This window comes from Nyctereutes procyonoides, unplaced genomic scaffold (genome assembly GCF_905146905.1).
Source record: "Nyctereutes procyonoides isolate TBG_1078 unplaced genomic scaffold, NYPRO_anot_genome, whole genome shotgun sequence".
Taxonomy (NCBI): Eukaryota; Metazoa; Chordata; class Mammalia; order Carnivora; family Canidae; genus Nyctereutes; species Nyctereutes procyonoides.
Window position 1 is genome coordinate 11949262 of NW_026575024.1, and position 21498 is coordinate 11970759.

General features: G+C 44.0%; 2 protein-coding genes and 3 non-coding genes across 5 annotated transcripts in view; 1 reads left to right on the top strand and 4 right to left on the bottom strand.

Moving 5' to 3' along the window:
• On the bottom strand, nt 1-4815 carry LOC129522086 (translation initiation factor IF-2-like). The gene is made up of 6 exons (XM_055344222.1): nt 4717-4815; nt 3586-4229; nt 3143-3252; nt 1409-1458; nt 880-956; nt 1-225 (listed from the first exon to the last, which is right to left on the bottom strand). The coding sequence occupies exons 1-5, from the start codon at nt 4813-4815 to the stop codon at nt 921-923; spliced, it is 939 nt and encodes a 312-aa protein (XP_055200197.1). The 3' UTR covers nt 1-225; nt 880-920.
• Nucleotides 1098-1191, bottom strand: LOC129498875 (small nucleolar SNORD12/SNORD106). The gene has a single exon (XR_008662228.1). It is a non-coding gene; the product is annotated as a small nucleolar SNORD12/SNORD106 (small nucleolar RNA).
• LOC129498869 (small nucleolar SNORD12/SNORD106) lies at nt 1531-1621 on the bottom strand. The gene has a single exon (XR_008662223.1). It is a non-coding gene; the product is annotated as a small nucleolar SNORD12/SNORD106 (small nucleolar RNA).
• On the bottom strand, nt 3327-3417 carry LOC129498864 (small nucleolar SNORD12/SNORD106). The gene has a single exon (XR_008662222.1). It is a non-coding gene; the product is annotated as a small nucleolar SNORD12/SNORD106 (small nucleolar RNA).
• Nucleotides 4210-21498, top strand: part of ZNFX1 (zinc finger NFX1-type containing 1) — a 24348-nt gene continuing 7059 nt past the window's right edge. The window contains exons 1-9 of the mRNA XM_055302126.1: nt 4210-4321; nt 6228-6342; nt 8984-10792; nt 13645-13776; nt 15286-15434; nt 16174-16323; nt 17372-17486; nt 18722-18972; nt 20682-20821. Of these exons, the coding sequence (XP_055158101.1) occupies nt 6282-6342; nt 8984-10792; nt 13645-13776; nt 15286-15434; nt 16174-16323; nt 17372-17486; nt 18722-18972; nt 20682-20821 (2807 nt within the window). The 5' untranslated portion in view covers nt 4210-4321; nt 6228-6281. The remainder of the gene's footprint in view (nt 4322-6227; nt 6343-8983; nt 10793-13644; nt 13777-15285; nt 15435-16173; nt 16324-17371; nt 17487-18721; nt 18973-20681; nt 20822-21498) is intronic.

Consider the following 21498-nt stretch of genomic DNA (forward strand, 5'->3'; position numbering starts at 1 on the left):
TTTAAAGAATTTTATTTTCTTCAGATAGGAAAGATACAAATAAAAAATTTTACCAAGTTTAACCATAATCCTTAATTCTTCAAAATGGTCAGAGAAATCTAGAGGATTTCAGATTACAAAAAAGCTTTGGGAGACGGATTCAGCAAGATCACCCTTTCTCAGGTAAGCATACAGTCAATCTTTTCCAAGAAGCCTTGTATTCCAAACTCCAAAGTTGAGAAACTCCTGAAAAAGATTACATTCAGTATTTAATTCTGATGTAAAAAGTTCCTTGTTTGGGATATGGGAGATCTCCCACTAATTAAGACTTCAGGAACTTGGGGGAGGGGATACTATCAAGTACCAAAACAAGATAAATTCTACAAGCATGCTGCCATGTTAAAGAGTCCCATGTAGCCAAGAAGGTGGACTTTGAAGTTTGAGGAACTCAATCTTTCAAAAAGAATCCCAACTGTGGGATGCCTGGGTGGCTCAGTGGTTGAGTGTCTGTCTTAGGCTCGGGGCATGATCCCAGTTCCCGAACCGAATCCCACATCCTTGTGTGGAGCCTGCTTCTCCCTCTGCCTGGGTCTCTGCCTCTCTTCTCATTAATAAATAAAATCTTTTTAAAAAACAAAACAAAAAAAAAGCCAAAATGTGACCTGAAGCTTATTTCTAAGGCAGAATTAACTGTTCATCTTTACCTCTTTCTTCCAACACCTAGTAGTACCAATAGGTCAACAATCCTACTCTTCATTCTGTTCTACATACCTATTTGGGAAATGGGTTTCCCAGGTTACTCCTGAACAGGTAAACTCAACTCTATGGGGGGGGAGGGGGATTTAACCATCTTACATCTACAGGGGCTGACTTAGATAATGACACTTGCAAAAACCTCACCTGTAACAGGACAGACTGAACCAAGCACATCAGGCTGCCATCTATTTACTGCCCTGTGGCTTCACAGGGCTCCAGGCCTGTAGGAAGTGAGCAGATAAAAACCAAGATAAGTGACCTGATTCCTGGGGGAGGGTCCCCACAAACCAAGCCCAAATTCCACATAGAAGGTAGCCTTAGTGGTAAGCAGAATACAGTGACAGGGATAAAAGTTCTCTGGGGCCAATGCATCAGACAAAACACTGGCTAATGGTTCAGTTAGATCAACAGGGTCGATCTGATGGGGAAAAAAGTTACGTCATCAGTTGCAATGGCCAAATGTGAGTTACAGCAGAACACAAGCTGTTTAAATCTGTCAGTCCCGTATTTAAAAAATAGGGGCACATGGCTGGCTCAGTTGGAAAAGTACGACTTGATCTTGGGAACATGAATACGAGCCCCACGCTGGATATGGATTACTTTTTTAAAAGGAGTTACAATCTCATCCATTCTCCAGATCCTGTGTCTATTCAGCCACGTGGACGTCACTTACCAACTCCTTCCCACTCCTGGTCCACTCGAAGTCTCTTGTCAACATTAAACCTGGGATAAGAAAACAAACATGAGTTCTGAACAGCTAGATGCCCACAAGAGAGGGACAAAGGAGCTGTACAAGCTGGCATATCAGACAGAAACTGGCTTAGAAAAGTTGGATCAACATGGTCGATCTGTCGGGGAAAAAAGTTCAGTCATCATATATGCCAGTAGGAAGCTAATTCTTAGAGCTGAACGAGTGAGATTTGGTTAGTCTGCTTCTATGCCCACCAACTCCATGCTTGAGCCCATCTGTATCCTGTTGTTGGCAGTAACAGTTAAGATAAATTCTTGCCTTCTGAACTTGTATTTGAGGCCAATGTGGCTGGAAGAGTTCTGGGAAAATGGTTGGCTTATGGAGGCAAGTGTCCACAGGATTTTGACCACCTGTCACCATCTGGTTTTTTTTGGACCTTACATTTTAATGCAAAATGCCATCACCAAAAACCTGACTCACAGGAACACGCTGGCACAGATAAATCTGTTCCGCAGTAAGTCCTGCCCTCAAGGGGCCATCATCCCTGGACTGAAATGAATTTCAAGTGCACACAGTTGGAAATTAATCTGAGTGCCTAAGTCAACCTAAAATACAAATTTAGCTTTCCCTTAGAAAAAAAAAATCCTCAGATGGGGTGCCTGGATGGCTGGGTTGCTAGAGCATGTGACTCTTGATCTCTAGGTTCGGCGTCTGAGTCCCACATTATGCACAGAGATTAAAAACATAAAATGTCCCCACTTGTAGAGGCCACTTTTAGCCAACAGGCTTGAGCAATGGGAACCTGAGTAACATAAAAGGGCCCACAGCTACCACTGGGCTAAATGCTAACAAACCCATTAGACCACCCACCTCAAAATCTCCATAATCCGTAGATCACCAGTGAACTATATAAACATTTCCATACGTCCTGATCTTCCCCCTTAACTACGGCTCCCCACCACTGCTTCCTCAGTCTCTCCTGCCTGCAGCTCCCCTGCAGTGTATTCAAACATCTTGTCTCAAGTGAATTCTTTCACCTACCCTCCAGCGCTGCCATCCTCTACCCTACAAGGTCTCCCATCCACTTGGAAAAATGCTCTGAAGAATCGTTTATCAAAAAATACATCACATACCAGGAAATGGGATCCAAAAATGTGATCTAAGAACTAACATCTAGGCATGCCTGGGTGGCTCAGCGCGTGATCCTGGATTCCCGGGTTCGAGTCCCACATCAAGCTCCTTGCATGGAGCCCACTTCTCCCTCTGCGAGGGTCTCTACTCCTCTCAAGAATAAAATCTTCAAAAAAAATTCACATCTATTTGCTTTAAAGAGATTTTTCCACTTCGGGGAATTATTTTCCTTAAACTAATTTTTCACTAATGTCTAACGGATACTTTTAAATAACTGATAAGAAGTATCCAGGGCAGCCCCAGTGGCCCAGCGGTTTAGCGCCTTCAGCCCAGGGCGTGATCCTGGGGACCCAGGATCGAGTCCCGCATAGGGCTCCCCGCATGGAGCTTGCTTCTCCCTCTGCCTGTCTCTGTCTCATAAATAGATAAATTAAAAAAGTAAAAAGAAGTATCCAGCGCCCTTTACTTGTTAAGTACAATTAGCTACGGTCACACCTTCACCCCTCCCCCTCCAGGTTTGCCTAGCAAACGAAGAGGCTCCCGGAGCACGCGGTTCCTACAATGGGCCGGGTGACAAATGCTTACGCCGGAGATCAGGAGACCGATGGCTCTGGGGCTGTACCGCGGGCTCTCCTGAAGGCCCAGCAGCGACGCCCTCCTCCGAGATCCATTCCGTACCCTGTGATCGCGCAGACCTGCGAACCAACAGAGCAAAGGGCATCAGTCGCCATCTTCCCACGGTCGGAAGAACGTGGCCGGGCCTCCTGAGGCCGGTGCATCAGAACTAACTGGCAAGTGTTCAAAGACCTCAGCATTGTCGATCTGATGGGGAAAAAAGCTCAGTCATCATTTACACCAGCCAAGGACTCAGGTCCACACACAGGCACGGATTTTTCCACTTTTAACCGGCCTCCCCGACGCCTTAAGGCGCCTTTTAGAGTAAATGGAGCCACGGCCAAGGGTGACGGCAAAGAAGGAAAAGGCGGTACAGAGGCCTCGAAGGGAAAACAGCGGTTATCTCCACTCACCGCACAGAGCAGCACACCCGGGCTCCCGTGCCCGCACAACATCGAACGCGGCAGAAGCCCAGTGAAGACCAGCAGGAAAGCGCCGAGGACGGAAAAGGCCGAAAAGGCATCCAGACCGCTCTTATATACCAGAGGAAGCTCTCGCGTCTGCGCACTGCACCCGAGGCGCTTCCCCTTCCGTCCCGCGGCACGCGGGGCCCTCTGGGAAATGTAGTTTGCAAGCCGCCCAGCCCGAGGCGATGTAATGGTTGCCAAGGCCGCCCTAGCCCCGCCCCCTTCGCCGTACGTCGGGGCCCCCGGGGCTCGTCGGCCTCGCCGCCATGTCGCGCTTCACACGCACCGAGCCGCCCGCCGGGTTGCCCCTTCTCCGGGGCGGGCTGAGGCCTGCGACGGCTTTGGGCGCTGCTAACCCGCCTCCCGCGGTCCCGTCCCCTCAGCCGCGCGCGCCCGAGCCCGCCGGCCCCGCCGCCGGGGGAAGCTGAGGGCGGGGCGGCCGGCGGGGCCACAGGGCCCGGCCCCCTCCTCCCCCTCCTTCTCCCCTCCACCTCCTCCTCCTCCTCCTCCTCCTCCCCTCCTCCCCCTCCTCCCGGCCGCCCGCCCGGCCCTTCGCTCCGCCCAGTGTCTGCAGGGAAAGGAAACTGAAACTACGCGGCTCCGGGCGGGGCCGCGGACCTGCCAGGGCCCGAGCCCGAGCCCCAGTGTCGGCGGCGGCGGCGGGAGGACGCGCCGGAGCCGGGTGAGTGACCCCCGCCGCGCCCCCGCCCTGCGCCCCCGCCCCCGCCCCGCGCCCCGCGCCCGCGCCCGCTTCTGTCGGTCGCGACCCCGGCCCCCGCGCCGCCCGCCGCCCGCCGCCGCCGCCGCCGCCGCCTCTGCTTCTCCCCGTCGCCGTCTTCAGCCCGCGCCGCCCGGTACCCGCCTAGCATCCCCGCCGCCCCCTGGCGCCCCCGTCTCCGCGGGTCCCAGGTGCCCCCCTCGGCGCGCTCCTCGGCGCGCTCCTCGCCCGCTCAGCCAGCTCTGCCCTCTGCCCTCACTTTCTGCCCCCGCCGCCGCCTTCCTCTTCCTCAGTCCCCACCTGCCGTTGCCTCCTTCACGCGCAGCCTCAGGAAGCAGCCCCCATCCCTCCTCGCCTGCCATTCCCGCCCCCGCCATGCGCCGCACGGCCCCGACTCCCCCGCGACCCCCTGACGTTTCCGTCAGGACCCCGGGCTCCTGGGTGCCAGCGGCCCCCATCTTCACTACCCCCTGGGGGCTCTGGGGGCGAATCTCCCTCACGTCCGCCTCTGGCCTCTCAGCCTCTCCCCCCCTCCCCCCCCCTTGGTAATGACCATTCTCCTCTGGTTTGACCTCTTTATTAGCTTGGCCATCACTGATTTTCTTCTTCCTGCCCTTTTAGGCCTTGATTCCCAGAGACCCGCTTTAGTCTGCTGCTTTTTTATTTTCATGGCATTTCCTGTTCTCTCTGCCCCTCCCTTTGCTTTCTTTCTTCCCCGTTTCTTTTATCCCAGAAAATTTCTGAGTTTCTATTTTAGTATTTTTCAACAACAGAAAGAAGGCATTTCCCCCCCCCCCTCAGAATTTTTTTTTTTTTAAATAAAAAAGAAAAACAAGCCCTGAAACACTGTGAATGTGCATTTGAGAGCTGGGTTCGATATGATGAGGGGAGAGATTCACCCAAAATATTCCCAGCAGGAAGGAAAAGGACTCCTTTTTTCTGATGAGGATGAAGGCTACTCCTCCTATAATGCCAAATCTATTCACAGTTTCCAAGTATGAATATTTAAAAACTCAGTGAGAGGGACAGTCTCAAAAATCCCTTTCCTGAGGACTCTGAGTCACTCACTGTCCCTAGCCCCAGCTCATACGACGGATGGACGGACGGATGTGTATGAGTTGTACTGAGAAGTTCCTTTAAAGGGACTTCCTTTAAGTTCCTTAAAGGGACTTCCTCTCGCTCTTAAAAGGATGACTGTTAAAAACCTTCAAGGTAGAAAGAGGAGGCAAGAACTGCAGGTTTCTAACTGGTCCTGGGAAACAGCGTCCTGTAGAGGCTAAACCTCTGGTTAATGAAACATGTGATTTTTCTCTTGATTCAGTAGATCAGAGGGCTTAATCAGTTTGGCTGCATTCCAAGGAATGGGATAAGGGGTAACTGCTCACTCTTTACAAACTATAGAATACTGGTAAGCTACAGAGTACTGAATAATATAAATGCTGGGTGGGGTGGTGGATACATGGTTTTTGGATTAAACAAAAATGTGCTACTTCCTACCCTGGCAGCAGTATGTGTCCCCTTTATGGGGAGAGGGAAATGAAACCTAGCAACTGATTAACTAACTTGGCTAAAGGCATAAAACCAAACAGTAGTTTTGAATGGGAATTGATGAACTCCCTCTACCCCAGTGAAGTGCAGGGATAAAAGGAAGGGGGAATTTGAAAACACCTAAATTGTGAAATTTGACATTTTATATCATATTGGGCATTCGCAGAGTTGAACACCTGTGCCCATGATTAAATCTGTGTTTAACTCTTAAATCACTAAGGTATAGAGACAGAAGGGTTGGCTTATGCTGTTATAGTTTTGGTTTTTTTTTTTCTGTTAAATGCTGTGTTTCAAGGGCCCTCATCTTTCTCAATCTGTGCAGATTTCCAGGTAACTGAAAGTCACGTGAACGTGGAGGAATTTGGGTAACTCACACATGGAGGACAGAAGACCTTGCGTGGAGGCTAGGCCAAGGAATCCCTATACTAACCACAGAGGTGAGCAAGATTTTCTATGAAATGGGAAAGAAATTGAGTTCTGTATGAATGAGCAGGCCCACCGGAGATTGACAGCATCTCTCAAGTGAAGAATTACTTACTCCTTAGCCTTGGCATGAATGACTCTGAAAAATAAACAGCGCTCTCCTTTCCCTAAGAGGGCTGATTAATGGGTACAGTTCACTTTAACAAAGATAGTCATGAGATGTTTGAATTGGAAATAACACTGGTTTAGAGCAGCACCACCCAATAGACATACGAGCCAAAACTAGAATTTTTAATTTTCGAATAGCATCATTTTATTTATTTATTTTTCTCGAATAGCATCATTTTAAAAAGCAAAAAGATACAGGTGAAATCTATTTTTGAAATTTAATACTAATCTAATAAATTTTAATGCCTACTTAAATGACTGTATCCAAGTAATGTTATTTTATTGTAATATTTGAATACCTATATTCTATTATCATAGTACTTTAATAATTCTAGTATTTTTACTTATTCCCCCAGATACTTAAAATTATCATTTTAAGGTGTTATCAGTATAAAGAAATTTTAATGAGATATGTACTCTATTTTTGGTATTAAGTCTTCAAAGTTACATGTGTTGTTTTACACATCTTAATCAGACTAGCTACATCTAAGATTCCTAATACCCATACATGGCTAATGGAAATGTGTGTGATAGCATGTGTCTAGAACCGGATTCACTAAAGCACAGTTAGTTCCAAAAGCATCACTACTGCTATGATGATTGTTTGTTTGTTGTTTTAGAAACAAAACCAAATGGATTCTTGCTTTTCCCTAAGTGTGCAACATGTCGTATTTTAGTTTAGCTGTGGAATGAACGAGGAAGAACTGTAGAATTTTATTTTATGGGCTGCATCAACGTTGGAAGAATGAGAAACAGTACGATTTTTCATTCTTTAAAACATTGAGTGTTTCAGTCTGATGAAAATATTAGGACTTTCTTCTGATACTTTGAGAGTTTGGAAAGTAAGAAAATACAAAATTTAGACTTTAGTATTACAGTATTTTTATATTGTGTCTAATGTTCTTTTATGTAGTCACATTAAAATTTTCTCTGCAAAGTGCAACACAAAAAATGTACAAAAATGGACTTAGCATCTGATGTCATGAAATGATACAATCATTTTGAATATGATGTGCATTCATAACATTTTTAACTTCGCATCATTGTGTACAATCATTTTTTGTTGTTTTTAAAATCTCAATTCTGCTAAGTTGGGTCAGTTCCATCAATTTTATAGGAAAGGAAGCTGAAAAACACTGGGTTTGGATACGTTGGCCAAATTCACTTAGGAAAAAAAAAACAAATTCACTTAGGAAGTGTGTGGCAGATTAAGGAAGACAAATATAGCTTCATCTATTAGGTGATGTTAACTTTCATGTGTGGACTGGGTATATTTTCCTTCCTCCCCCAACAACTTCTTATGTGAGGGTTGGTAGTAGATAATACTGTGTGGGTGAACTTGTGCTTCAGAAGGGAGAAAAACTTAAGTTTCACTTTTGAGTTTCCTAAAATAGAAGTTCAGTTTCATTTCTCAGTTTCTTTTTCAATGTATTATTTAGCTCAAAAACTTCTTGGTAAAGGAAGCCCCATTGTCCCCTTTGCCATCTGATGCTGGACAAATTTCAAGAAGCATTTCTCTTGTAATATATCCCATTCTTCATGCCTCTGTCCCTGTGACATAATTGTTTAGTGGTAGAACTAGTGACCAATAGGGTATTCCCAATAGAAAAGTATTATTAGTGCTGCTAGTAATAACATTAATGAGAACTTTTTATGTGTCAGGTATTCTACTAAGCCTCTTACAAATATTTAATCTTTTTTTTTTTTTAAGATTTTATTTATTTATTTATTCATGAGAGACACAGAGAGAGAGAGAAGCAGAGACACCGGCACAGGGAGAAGCAGGCTTCATGCAGGGAGCCTGACGTGGGACTCAATCTGGGGTCTCCAGGATCACACCCTGGGCTGAAGGTGGCGCTAAACCGCTGAGCCACCCTGGCTGCCCATATTTAATCTTTATACCAACAAAAATACTTAGGCTTAGAGAAATTATGCAACTTGGCCAAGGTTATACAGTGAGGAAGTGTTGAGGACAAGATTTGAACCAGATCTGTTTGGCGTTGGAACTCCTGCTTTGGCTGTTACTTGGTACTGGCAAAAAACGAGAAGCAATGAGCTATAATTTTTTACCCTCTGAAACAATCCCAGCTTATGAGAACTAAAGCATTTTATTCTCTAGCATGTATTAGGCACTCAACAAATGTTTGTTCTTGTTTTTTTTAAGTTTTACTTATTTAAGTAATCTCTATATCCAGTGTGAGATCAAGAGTTGCATGCTTTTCTAACTGAGCCAGCCATGTGCTCCAACAAATGTTTATTCATTTTCCCTTTAGCACCCTCTGAAAAAAGCGATGTTTTCATAATATATACAGCAACATATAGTAATCTATTTTACATTTATTACATGACTTGATAGGAAACTTTCTCTCTAAAGAAAATATAATTTCTTTAGTTGGTTTTGAAAATGAGAGTCTTTCTATTGTTGTCCTGTTAGATCTCCTTGCACCTTCATTTTTGCGCTTACCCAATAATTCCCATTGTGTTTAGGGTCTGTGGATGGAGAATTACCACCAAGAGCTAGAAATCAGGCCAATAACCCACCAGCCAATGCTCTCAGAGGAGGACCCAACCAGCCTGGAAGGCAGCCTAGAGCTACCAACCGTGCTGTTCCTGTACGGCAAAGAGAAGAGAGGTTTGGGGCTATGGGCAGGAACCCACATCAGGGAAGGAGAAACTATGAGGGTCACACCAGTGATGAACCTAGAGGCCAAAGACGTAGTCAGGAAAATGATGCTAGGCGGAGAAATGGCAACCAGGAGGGAAGGAATCACAGACCACCATGGTCTGATGAAAACTTCCAGCAGTGGCGGACTCCCCACCAGAAGCCTGCAGAACAGCCACAGTCGGTAAAGAAACTGGGCTACAAATTCCTAGAAAGTCTTCTGCAGAAAGACCCTTCTGAAGTGGTCATCACTCTTGCCACAAGTATAGGGCTGAAAGAGCTCCTGTCTCATTCTTTTATGAAATCCAACTTCCTTGAGCTCATCTGCCAGGTTCTTCGGAAGGCTTGCAGTTCCAAAATGGACCGCCAGAGTGTTCTCCATGTCCTGGGCATATTGAAGAACTCCAAATTCCTCAAAGTCTGCCTGCCGAATTATGTGGTAGGGATGATCACTGAACCCATCCCTGATATTCGAAACCAATATCCAGAACACATTAGCAACATCATCTCCCTCCTCCAGGATCTTGTAAGTGTCTTCCCCGCCAGCTCTGTGCAGGAAACTTCCATGCTCATTTCCCTCCTGCCAGCTTCTCTTAATGCTTTGAGAGCCTCTGGGGTTGACATAGAAGAAGAGACAGAGAAGAACCTGGAAAAGGTGCAGGCCATCATCGAGCATCTGCAGGAAAAGAGGCGAGAGGGCACTTTAAGAGTGGACACCTACACTTTAGTGCAGCCTGAGACGGAAGACCATGTAGAGAGCTACAGGACCATGCCCATTTACCCTACTTACAATGAAGTGCACTTGGATGAGAGGCCATTCCTTCGTCCCAACATCATTACTGGAAAATACGACAGCACTGCTGTCTATCTGGATACCCACTTCCGACTCTTGCGAGAAGATTTTGTTAGACCTCTACGAGAAGGCATTTTGGAACTTCTCCAAAGCTTTGAAGACCAAGGCCTGAGAAAGAGAAAGTTTGATGACATCCGAATCTACTTTGATACCAGGATTATCACACCCGTGTGTTCATCATCAGGCATTGTCTACAAGGTACAGTTTGATACAAAACCACTAAAGTTTGTTCGCTGGCAGAATTCCAAGAGATTGCTCTATGGATCTTTGGTGTGCATGTCCAAGGACAACTTTGAAACATTTCTTTTTGCCACTGTGTCTAACCGAGAGCAAGAAGATCTCTGCAGAGGAATTGTCCAGCTCTCTTTTAATGAGCAGAGCCAACAGCTGCTCGCAGAGGTCCAGCCCTCTGACTCTTTCCTCATGGTGGAGACAACTGCATACTTTGAGGCTTATAGGCATGTCTTGGAAGGACTCCAGGAGGTCCAGGAGGAAGATGTCCCCTTCCAGAGGAACATCGTGGATTGTGACTCTTATGTGAAGGAGCCAAGGTACTTGCTAATGGGGGGCAGATATGATTTTACTCCTTTAATAAAGAGTCCCTCGGCCACTGGGGAATCCCTGAGGAGTGCTGAGAGCTTGAGACATTCCAGAGTGAACGTCTTAGACCCCAGCCAGTGGCCCTCAAAAGAAGCCTTGAAGCTGGATGACTCTCAGATGGAAGCCTTGCAGTTTGCTCTCACAAGAGAACTGGCTATTATTCAAGGACCTCCGGGAACAGGTAAGAGAATTTTTCAGAGTGTATGACATCTGCCCTATGAGATAGGCAAGGGAGGCTTGCCTTTAGATTTCTAGAGTATCTTGATTAGAGATATTCTTTTTTTTTTTTTTAATTTTTATTTATTTATGACAGTCACACAGATAGAGAGAGAGAGGCAGAGACACAGGCAGAGGGAGAAGCAGGCTCCATGCAGGGAGCCCAACATGGGACTCGATCCCTTGTCTCCAGGATCATGCCCTGGGCCAAAGGCAGGCGCCAAACCGCTGCGCCACCCAGGGATCCCTGATTAGAGATATTCTCCTGAAATGGACATTAAACTTATCTATAAAGTAGCTGTTCATGGTGATTTTCTAGTGGGCATCCATTGGTATGCATAGTAATCAAAATCACAAGGTTAGAGAAAACTGCTAAGGGGTCAGACTTAAGATGCGTAACCTTTGCTTCATCAAAGGTGATCTTAAATTTTATTTGATTTTATATTACTTTATTCTTTTTAAAGATTCTATTTACTTATTTATTGAGAGAGAGCAAGCAAGCAAGCTGATTTCATGCCAAGCACAGAGCCCAACACAGGGCTCAGTCCCACAACCCTAAGATGAGGACCCAGGCTGAAACCAAGAGTCAAATGCCCAATAACTGAGCCACCCAGGAGCCCCTTGATTTTATATTACTTTAAATTAAATAATATCAAAGACATAATAGGGCTATATGCCAAGTAGTATTTTGTATGCTTTCCATGTATTAGCTCTTTGCATCCTCAAACAACTCTGAAGTAGATAGTTCCATTTTACAGATGAAAAACTAAGGCAAAGAGTATGTTGACATTCATACAATGGTAAGTGACAGACCTAGGACTTGAACTCAGACAGTCTGGCTCTAAAGTCCTGGGTTTCCTATCTACCACACTCTACATCTCTTGGCTCCATCTCAGGGTCCTGAGATCGTGACCTGAGCCGAAACCGGGAGGCAGATGTTTAACTGACTGATCCACCCAGGCGCCTGTGGAAGGTTCTTTCTGATAAGAAACACCTGTATAATGGAAAAACATACATAATTAAAGAAATGCTTCCAAGGCTTAAAAAAAAATAGGATATATCTAAAAAACAAAAAGAAGAGGATGTACCAGTTTATACTCCCACCAAGCGTGAGCTAGCGTTCCCATTTCCTTTTATCCTTTCGAATATTGTATGTTACCAATATTTTTTGCTGATTAGTTTTTGCTCATCTTCAAAGTTAAAAATTTTGGCCCATTAGTTTTTATGGTTTTGGTTTGTTTATTTTAAGATGTTTATTTAGACAGAGGGAGAGAGAGCAAGCACAGCTGAGGGTGGGAGGGGCAGAGGAAGAGGGACAGAGAAAATCCTCAAGCAAGACTGCCTGCTGAGTGTAGAGCCGAACATGGGGCCCAATGGGGCCCAGTTGTAGGACCCTGAGATCATGACCTGAGCTGAAATCAAGAACCAGCTGCTCAATCAACTGAGCCACACCGGTGCTCCTGTTTTTTATGTTTTAATAAATAATGGTTCAAAAAAAATTTTTTTAAGATATTATTTATCTGAGAGAGAGCATGCAAGCATGGGGCGGGGGAGCAGACTCCCCACTGAGCAAAGAGCTTGACATTGGGTTTGATCCTGTGACTCCAGGATCTTGACCTGAGCTGCAGGCAGACACTTAATTGCCACCCAGGCACCCTGGTTCAAAATTTTTAAAAAGTTTCCCTCTTCCCACCATTTCACTCAGTTCTCTTCCCTAAAGCAAACAGTGTTGTTTTCTTGTTTATCCTTCCAAAGATATTCTATGACTATTCAAGCAAATGCGTTAATTGAATATACTTATTACTGTTTACTATTTTCTTTTTATTTTTTTTAAAGTTTTTATTATTTATTCATGAGAGACACAGAGAGAGGCATAGGCAGAGAGAGAAGCAGACTCCCTGTGGGCAGCCTGATGAGGGATTCAATCCCAGGACCCCAGCATCACGACCTGAGCCTAAAGGCAGACGCTTGACCACTGAGCCACCCAGGTGCCCCTACTAACGAGCCCATAACTCTAACTTCAATGTTGATTTATGTGAGTTTTCCCCTTCTATCACAGAGGCAAGTAAGTCTACTGTGGTATATAGAAAGCATTTCTAAATAATTTGTTGCATGAGAGTACTGGCTAAAAAATACTGTACAGTTGTGAAAAAATATCTTATAGCTGTGAAAAAAGAGAAGGGAGGGAGCATTCTTTTTATGTGATGATAGAGAACTATCTCTAGAGGTATTTTAAGTGAAAAAAGTAACATGTAGGATAGTGAAGATAGTCTACTGCAACTATTTGCATCTTAAAAGTGGGGGGATGCCTGAGTGACTCAGTCAGTTAGGTGTCTGCCTTCCGCTCAGGTCATGATCCCAGGGTCCTGGGATTGAGCGCACACACACACACACACACACACACCCCACCAAGTCAGGCTCCTTACTCAGTGGAGGATCTGGTTTTCTTTCTCTGTTCTTCCCCCCACTCATGCTCTTTCTCTACCTCAAATTTAAAGAATCTTTTTTTAAAAAAAGGAAGAAATCTAGAGAAATATATTCTTATTTGTTTGCATTTGCATAGAATGACTAACTCTGGAAAGTGATATAAGAAACTGGTAATATCGGTTCCTTCCAAGAGAGGAAGTAGGTGGCTGGGGGCAAAAGACCAAGGGTGCTTTTCAGAATTTACCCATTTGTGCTTCTTGGATTTTAAACTATCCTCAGTATTGGACTTTTTTTTTTTTTTAATAATAATTTGTTCTAAGTAGTTGATTATTCCTTCTAGGAAATCTGATTTTTTTTTTTTTTTAACTCTCATTTTTCCTTGTTTTCTAGGCAAAACCTACGTGGGTCTAAAAATTGTTCAGGCGCTTCTAACCAATGAGCCTGTCTGGCAAATTAGCGTTCAGAAATTCCCCATCTTGGTTGTGTGTTATACTAATCATGCTTTGGACCAGTTTCTGGAAGGTAATTCTAGACAAAATTATTCTCCCATCAAGACATTTATAGTTGAACTATCAGCAACACAATAGCTCTTTTATTGTCTTTGAACTAAGTCTAAGTCCATAGTCTTTTCCATGACTTGCAAGGCTGCGTGTGGTCTGCTCCAGCCTAACTCTAAACTGTATCTCCTACCTCTTCCTTTGTCCTCCCTAACTCCAGCAACACTGTCTTCAGTTCCTCCAGCTTCTCTCTTGGACCATGCTGTTTCCCCCTCCCTAGAAGATACTTTTTTCTCTCCCTCTCTCTCCATCTTGACCTCATCTAACCTGGTTGGCTCCAACTCCTTCTTCAGGTGTCACCTTAATTCTCTCTTCAGGTAAATTTTCCCAATTGCCCCCAGATAAGGTTAAGTCTCCTTTTCTATTTTTTTCTTCAGAAACTTAATTCATATCTAACAATTTATTATATGTATTTCAGTCCTAGGCTCTTGACACTAAAAGTTGGTCACGTTTTATGCTATATATTCACAGATTCTGGCACTTACTGAGCACTCAAAAAATATTAATTGCATTAATGAATGAATAAGTATATATTTTTCATTTTGCTTGGAATATTATTTCCCATTCTGTATTTTCCTTTAATGTAGATTAAGTCTTTTTCATTCTTGCAATCTTAGTTTAAATATTAGGTCTTCAAGAATTAGATCCCTACCCCATGCAAACTAGGTAAGGTCCCCTGTTACATACTTTGAGCATCATGGGCTTATCATCCTTACTGTACTTACTGCTATTACAATAAATTGTTTAATGTGTATCTTCTCTGCCAGGCTATGAGACATGAGAACAAATTAGGAACTAAGTCTGTATTTTACCTGCTCTTTTTTTTTAATATTTTATTTATTTATTCATGAGAGACATGGAGAGAGAGAGAGGCAGGGACACAGGGAGAGTGAGAAGCAGGCTTCATGCGGGGAGCCCGACGTGAGACGCGATCCTGGGACTCCAGGATCACACCCTGGGCCAAAGGCAAGCACTCAACCACTGAGCCACCCAGGTGTCCCTTACCTGCTCTATCTTAACAACCTACCATATGCCTGGTACATAGTGACCAATCAGCATATACCTGTAGAGTGAATGCTAGAACACTTACGAAGTGTTTACCTTGTGCCAGGACTTGTCTGGGAGCTATACAGATGCTCTCTGATTTATCCAGATCATAGCCCTAAAAGGAAAGCATTTCTGTATTCAAATCACAGGTGAAGAACTGAAACTCCAGTTAAATAACTTGTTGCAGTTTATATAGCAAGAGTGGTGAAGTCAAGATTTGGGTGCCCAGTTGTCTGATTCCAAACTCTGTGTTCTTAAGCACCACACTACTGTTCCACAGGGCATTTCATCTCTAGGGTAGATTCCTGTAAGCACCAGTGTGTTCTCTAAGGGAGCACCTGAGACAGCATTCCAAACATGTAGAGCTCCCACCTGAGAGAGTCTAGCGTAGCTCTTCTTACCTGCTATGCTCTGCCTTGCTCCACAGGCATATACAAGTGTCAGAAGACTAGCATCGTGCGGGTAGGTGGAAGGAGCAACAGTGAAATCCTGAAGCAGTTCACCCTGAGGGAGCTGAGGAATAAACGAGAGTTCCGCCGCAGCCTCCCCATGCACCTCCGGAGAGCCTACATGAGTGTGAGTCCTGACGTGGGGTAGCTGAGATAGCTCCAGGTGGAGATACGCTGGAGAGTAATGGCCCTCTGGGTACACAGTCCAGGGGCCATAGGGAGAAGCACTCCACAGAGTGGTGAAGGACACAGCTTCCTTCCAACAGTCCACTCTGCTGGGCCCATGTGCTGACCTTTGCCCCTCATAATTCAGATGGAGAAAGGACAGAAAGGGCTTACCACCCTTACCAGTCTTCTAGCTGGGCAGCAGTGTACCCAGACAAAAGTCAGTTATTATTACCAAGGAAAACCAAGGAAAAGGGAGAAGTCTCTGCAACAATATCCTTGGCCTGTTTTTCTGTTGGATTAATTGTTTTCTTATTGGTTAGTAGGAGTCTTTTTTTTTTTTCTTTAAAGATTTATTTATTCATGGGAGACACAGAGAGAAAGAGAAGCAGAGACACAGGCTGAGGGAGAAGCAAGCTCCATGCAGGGAGCCTGATGTGGGACTTGATCCTGGGTCTCCAGGGTCACGCTCTGGGCCAAAGGCAGCACTAAACCACTGAGCTACCCAGGGATCCCCTTAGATATTTTAGATGGTAATCCTATGGTTTTGAGACCACAGTAATGTGCTTGGAAATTGGTTTGTTGACTAGTTTGTTATCTCTTCTTGCTGTTCCTGTGTCTTAGTTTTGTTTTCTTTCATGGCAGGAATTGAGGTTAGGGGATGATGGTACTTCAATTTTTTTTCCCTCTGTTCTTGGCAGATTGTGACACAAATGAAAGAGTCAGAGCAAGAGCTGCATGAAGGGGCCCAGACCCTGGAGTGCACTATGCGTGGTGTACTACGGGAACAGCACCTGGAGAAATATATATCCCCCCAGCATTGGAAAAGCTTGATGAATGGACCTGTACAAGTAAGGGTCATCCTGGGGGCTCTAAGCATCTCTCTTAACCTTAGTACTTGGAGGGAGTCTCCAGCAGAAGCAATAATCCAAAGCATTAGCTGTTTTGATAATCTGATGCTACCATAATGTGAGAAGTACCTTTTCATGAGGAGAGGTGGCTTAGTATACTAGTTAGGAGCAAGACTGGAGCTAGCTTGCTGGATATGAATTCTGGTTTTGCTGTAGGGCAGGTTACTTAATTCTTGTACCTCCTTCCTCTTTTATATAGAGTAGGGATGATAATAACATTAAGTTGAGCCATATGAAATTGCTAATATTTATAAATTTGACTTGCAGAAATGGCAGTTTCTTACAGATCAATGTAATTCTTATGGGATTGTTATTTAGATAAGCAAGTTAATATTTGTAAACTACTTAATTAGTGTGCTTTAAGTGATTGTTAGTAAAATCATAACAAGGCAACCCAGCACTATATAGAGAGCTTTGAAGTCAGCAGACCTAAGTCTTACAGACTGACTGTGTGCCTTGGCCACTATGATCCTTAGGTCTCTCAATAGTCAAACGGGGTAATAATAATGCCTGCTTTCAAAGGATATTCTAAGAAGTTACATGATTTCTCTAAAGTGGCTGGCCAGGAACCCAGCGAAATGGTAGCTCTTATCAATGAGCTGGTGATTTCTAGGGTTACAAACCCAGAATCCTGAAGGGGTCAAACATGATTTGTAAATGAATAAAGCAGGCTAGATGTGAGACGCTTGAAGGTAGAGAGAGCACTTGGCAGACCAGAAAAAGAAGTGGTAAGCAACCCACTTTCAGTCATTTGTTGCCATTTTCGAATGTAGGCTTGTTGCTGCCATAGATCTTGATTTTCTTGTGAGAGGAAGTTTTTATTTTTTTTAAATTCAGTGCGAGTCATATTTAATGATCCAGTTGCCCAAGGGTTGCCAACTTACAGCCTCTAAATTTTTAGAGAACTACTTTCAATCCTTCATGGAAACCTTTTCTTTACACTGGTTATCATAGAACTCTTGTGACTGATAATTTATTTCTTCCTCAGGATAGTGAATGGATTTGCTTCCAGGGCTGGAAGCATTCCATGATGCTGGAGTGGCTGGGTCTGGGTGTCAGTTCATTCACCCAAAATGTTGCACCAGCAGGACCTGAAAATACAAGTAAGAGTGCATGTCTATCTCAAATCACATCTTAAGGTGCAATAGGTAAAAAACCAGAGAGTAAAACTTTTAAAAGTATTACTTAGAATATATAAATAACTATAATCAGAGAGAGACAAGTAATAGTTTGATAGGAAAATAGATAAAAGACATTTTACAAGGACATCACAAATTATATTCTAATGGTCACTAAACATGAAGAAGGCTCACTAGAAATGAGAGGAGCTAAAACCACAATGAGATATTATACGCTATATTGGCAAAAATTTGCAAGTTTGCTATAACGCCACACTTAGAATGTAGAGCAGTAGGAACCATGCTAGTGGTTAATTGGCACAACCACTTTATAATAATAGAAAAACAGAACTCATGTTCATCAACACGTGTACAATGAATGAGTCATTTACCCTCCATTCAGATCATAAAATACTGTACAACAGTAAAAAGGAATGAATCACAGTGTATATGGCAACATATGAATCTCAGAAACAGGCTGAATGAAAAAGCAAGCTGTAGGAAAATGTATACAATATTATTCTGTTTGTAGAGAGCTCAAAAAAAAAAAAACTAGACGATGTGTTATTTAGAGATGTGTATACATTATATATGTGGTAAAGTTCTCTTAAAGGCAGAGGAAGAACGAGCAATAAAAAACTTACGCTAGGGGATCCCTGGGTGGCGCAGCGGTTTGGCGCCTGCCTTTGGTCCAGGGTGCGATCCTGGAGACCCGGGATCGAATCCCACATCGGGCTCCCGGTGCATGGAGCCTGCTTCTCCCTCTGCCTGTGTTGTGTCTCTGCCCCCCCCCCCCCCTCTGACTATCATAAATAAATAAAAAATTTAAAAAAATTAAAAAAAAATAAAACTTATGCTAGACGAGTCCATAAGGTCTTCAAGAAATGGGTGATTTTCTCCTTAAGTTGGGTGGGAGGTACGTAGATGTTCTTTTTATGAATTTTTATTATCTCTTAAATTGCTTATTTGTATACTCTTTTGTGTATTTAACATTAAGAAACTAAGACCTTTCTTACACAGGGATATATTTATATGGCATTTAAAAAACAATGAAAAAGTATTTAAGTCTCCCTCCCCTAACTCCCATTTCTCTCAGTTTCCCTCATAAAATAACCATTTAAACCCCTTGAGACCATCTTCATGCATGTGAGTTCTTGTATAAGTGCCATCTTGCTTTGGTTTCAAGAGTTTCACTGCTGTCCTGCCTGCTTTCTTTGTAGCCCAGGCAGAAGTGGAGGAGGAGGAAGAAGAAGGGGAAGAGGAGGGTGCACTGATTGAGATCCCAGAGGAGGCTGACCTAATTCAAGCAGACCGGGTGATTGAGGAGGAAGAGGTGGTGAGGCCCCGGCGGCGGAAGAAGGAAGAGAATGGGGCAGTCCACGAGTTGGCTAAAGTGCTTCTGGCCATGAGGCTAGACAACTATGGCCCCGGGACAGCAGCTGGGCAGGAGCAAACCACAGGAGAGTGGGAGGTAAACTCACTTGCTCATGGCCTCTGGAAGCCCTAACAGAATGGGAAATGAGAGTTCAGTTACTACTGCCAGGTGGGTGGGGGCTGAGCTCTTCTGAAACAGGCCTGAGAACATCTGTTCTGACTAGAACTGCAGCTCCTTGTTGTCACCCACTTCTCGTACAGCAGCATGTTCAGCTTGTCCTCACAGTTAACTTATTTTACCCATTTTACAACCTGTGGTATAAGATGGGTCCAGTTCCCAAGAGTATAAAAATTATGGCCCTTCAGAGGGGACCTAGCAAGAAATTCCAACTTAGAGAAACAAGAAGCAGGTAACCAAATGCTTTTCTTGAACTTTTAGAAAAATGCACCACATGTGGATTAGATCAAACACTTCATGATCTCAATGCTTAGTACTTTCATGGATAGTATCTTCTCAAATACAAATGAGCTTTATGAACAGTGCATTAAAACTTGAGAGAATTCAAATAAAACAGAACGAAGCAAGCTGTACAGGCTGGGTGGAATACTCATCCTTCATTCACCCTGGAATCTGATGTTTCTCTTAAAGCCAGAAAAGTATGGACACCCAGAGTTTCTCTCTTTTCGTTCCTTTGGTAGAAGCAATTGATCCTCAGAATCTGCCATGCATTGCTATGACAGTAGAGGACTGGATACTCAACATTTTCTGACCTCCACTGATGATTTAAGGGACTTTTAAAGGCAACTTTGGATGCAATTTTCACTGGTCTGCTAACTTTGAACTGATCTTCTAGTCCACTTCAGCATCACTGTACATGATGGATAGAATCTGATCCCACTGGGTGGAATTATGGATTAAGTATTTATCTGCCACATGGCCGTAGGAGGAATTGATTTGTTTGATTTTAAAAGTTGGCAGAGGTCCATAATATCGTGACATTCATCTTCCACGCCAATCCTCCTTTTTTTTTTTTTAAAGAGAAACTTTATTATTATTTTTAAAGATTTTATTTATTTATTCAGGAGAGGCACAGACACAGGCAGAGGGAGAAGCAGGCTCCATGCAGGGAGCCGATGCGGGACTCGATCCCGGGTCTCCAGGATCACACCCTGGGCTGAAGGCGGCGCTAAACCGCTGAGCCACCCAGGCATCCCACACGCCAATCCTCCTAAAGGCTCATGGCTTCAGGCTTAGTAACAGAGCCAGAGGAGAGCACTTCCCTCTAAATGGTGCCTTTCACCAATTTGTTGAAGGTACTATGATGACGTGAAGACCAGTTTAGCAGACCTTGTACGGCATTCAGCAAGAAAGACACATTTACTACTTTCATGACCTATGTTTTAGGAATGAGAAATAGAATGTGGTCAAAAGATGTTGAGTGGTAACTGATGTCAGCAGTATTCCAGATGCTTTCCATGTATGTATTCCTTCAGTTCAGCAACCCTGTGAACATGTACCCTTGTTATTATTTTATTGAAGGGGATGCTGAGGCATGCAGAGGTTGAATAGCTTACTCAAGGTCCCACAACTTAGTAAGAGGTTGATGGGACTTTGAACCCAGGCAGACTGGTCCAGAGCCCTTATTTAGCCATTCTGCAGTGGAATATGTGTGAGGAGAGTATGATACATTCAAGGAAGTTCTTCCAAGGTGGAAGCTCCTTTTTTAATGTGTTCTGGCCATCTTGGTGTTAGAACTGGGCTCACCTCTGTCGGATGGTAACCCTGGCTGGTATTGATGTCCACAGACCCAGCGTAACCAGAAAAAGAAAATGAAGAAGAAAGTAAAGGTTGAACTTCGCAAACTGAACACCATGACTGAGGCCGAGGCCAGTGAAATCCAAGATGTTTGGCAGCTGGACCTGAATTCTCGCTGGCAGCTGTATAGGTATTATGCGCACTCCCCATTCTTGCCCCCACAACCAGCCCATGTAATTTCTCCAAGGGATTCCTTTTTTGTTCTGAAACATAACCCTGATCATTCCATCTCAGCCTTCAACAATGTTAACTGATGATTCGTTGCATACCCCCACTGAGCTGATTGCTAAGAGTGCAGCCTTCAGATGAAACAAACACTAGGCTGTACCCTTACTGAGCTTAAAGTCTGTCCAGGGAGATAGATTAATTAATGGCACAAATAAAAAGTTACAAATGGATATAAACACAAAGGAGCAAGGGGTGCTAAGAATATTAACATGGGATCTGAGCTGGTCTGAGGTATCCCGGAAAGTGACATTGGAGGCAAGATCTGAAGGATTAGTAGACATGAGCAAGACCAGCTGGGAATGGGGAGCAGATGAAATTATGGGGACCACATGCATAAAGACTTGACTTTGGATGTTAGGGTTAGGGTGATGAGTATGGCTGTTTGAGAAATGGAAAGGAGGCAGCCAAGCATGCCTATGGCTCAGAGAGAGAAATGGAAAGTCATAGTGGTGGGCAGGGGCCTGACTGCAGAGTCTTATAGAAGCCTGAATTATCAAAAGCCACTTTTTGAAGTGTATTGAAACGCTTTTGAAATGTTATACAGCAGAGTAGTGACCTGATGTTTTACTTGTAATATAA

Excerpts from the sequence above, each read along its gene's own strand:
- LOC129522086 (XM_055344222.1), bottom strand. The coding sequence starts at position 4,815 with ATGGGGGCCGCTGGCACCCAGGAGCCCGGGGTCCTGACGGAAACGTCA. Across the intron at positions 4,230-4,716 it reads GCATGGCGGGGGCGGGAATG|TTTCAGTTTCCTTTCCCTGC; the intron begins GCAGGCGAGGAG and ends GGAGCCGCGTAG. Across the intron at positions 1,459-3,142 it reads TCGGTCTCCTGATCTCCGGC|GTTTAATGTTGACAAGAGAC; the intron begins GTAAGCATTTGT and ends TTCTTATCCCAG.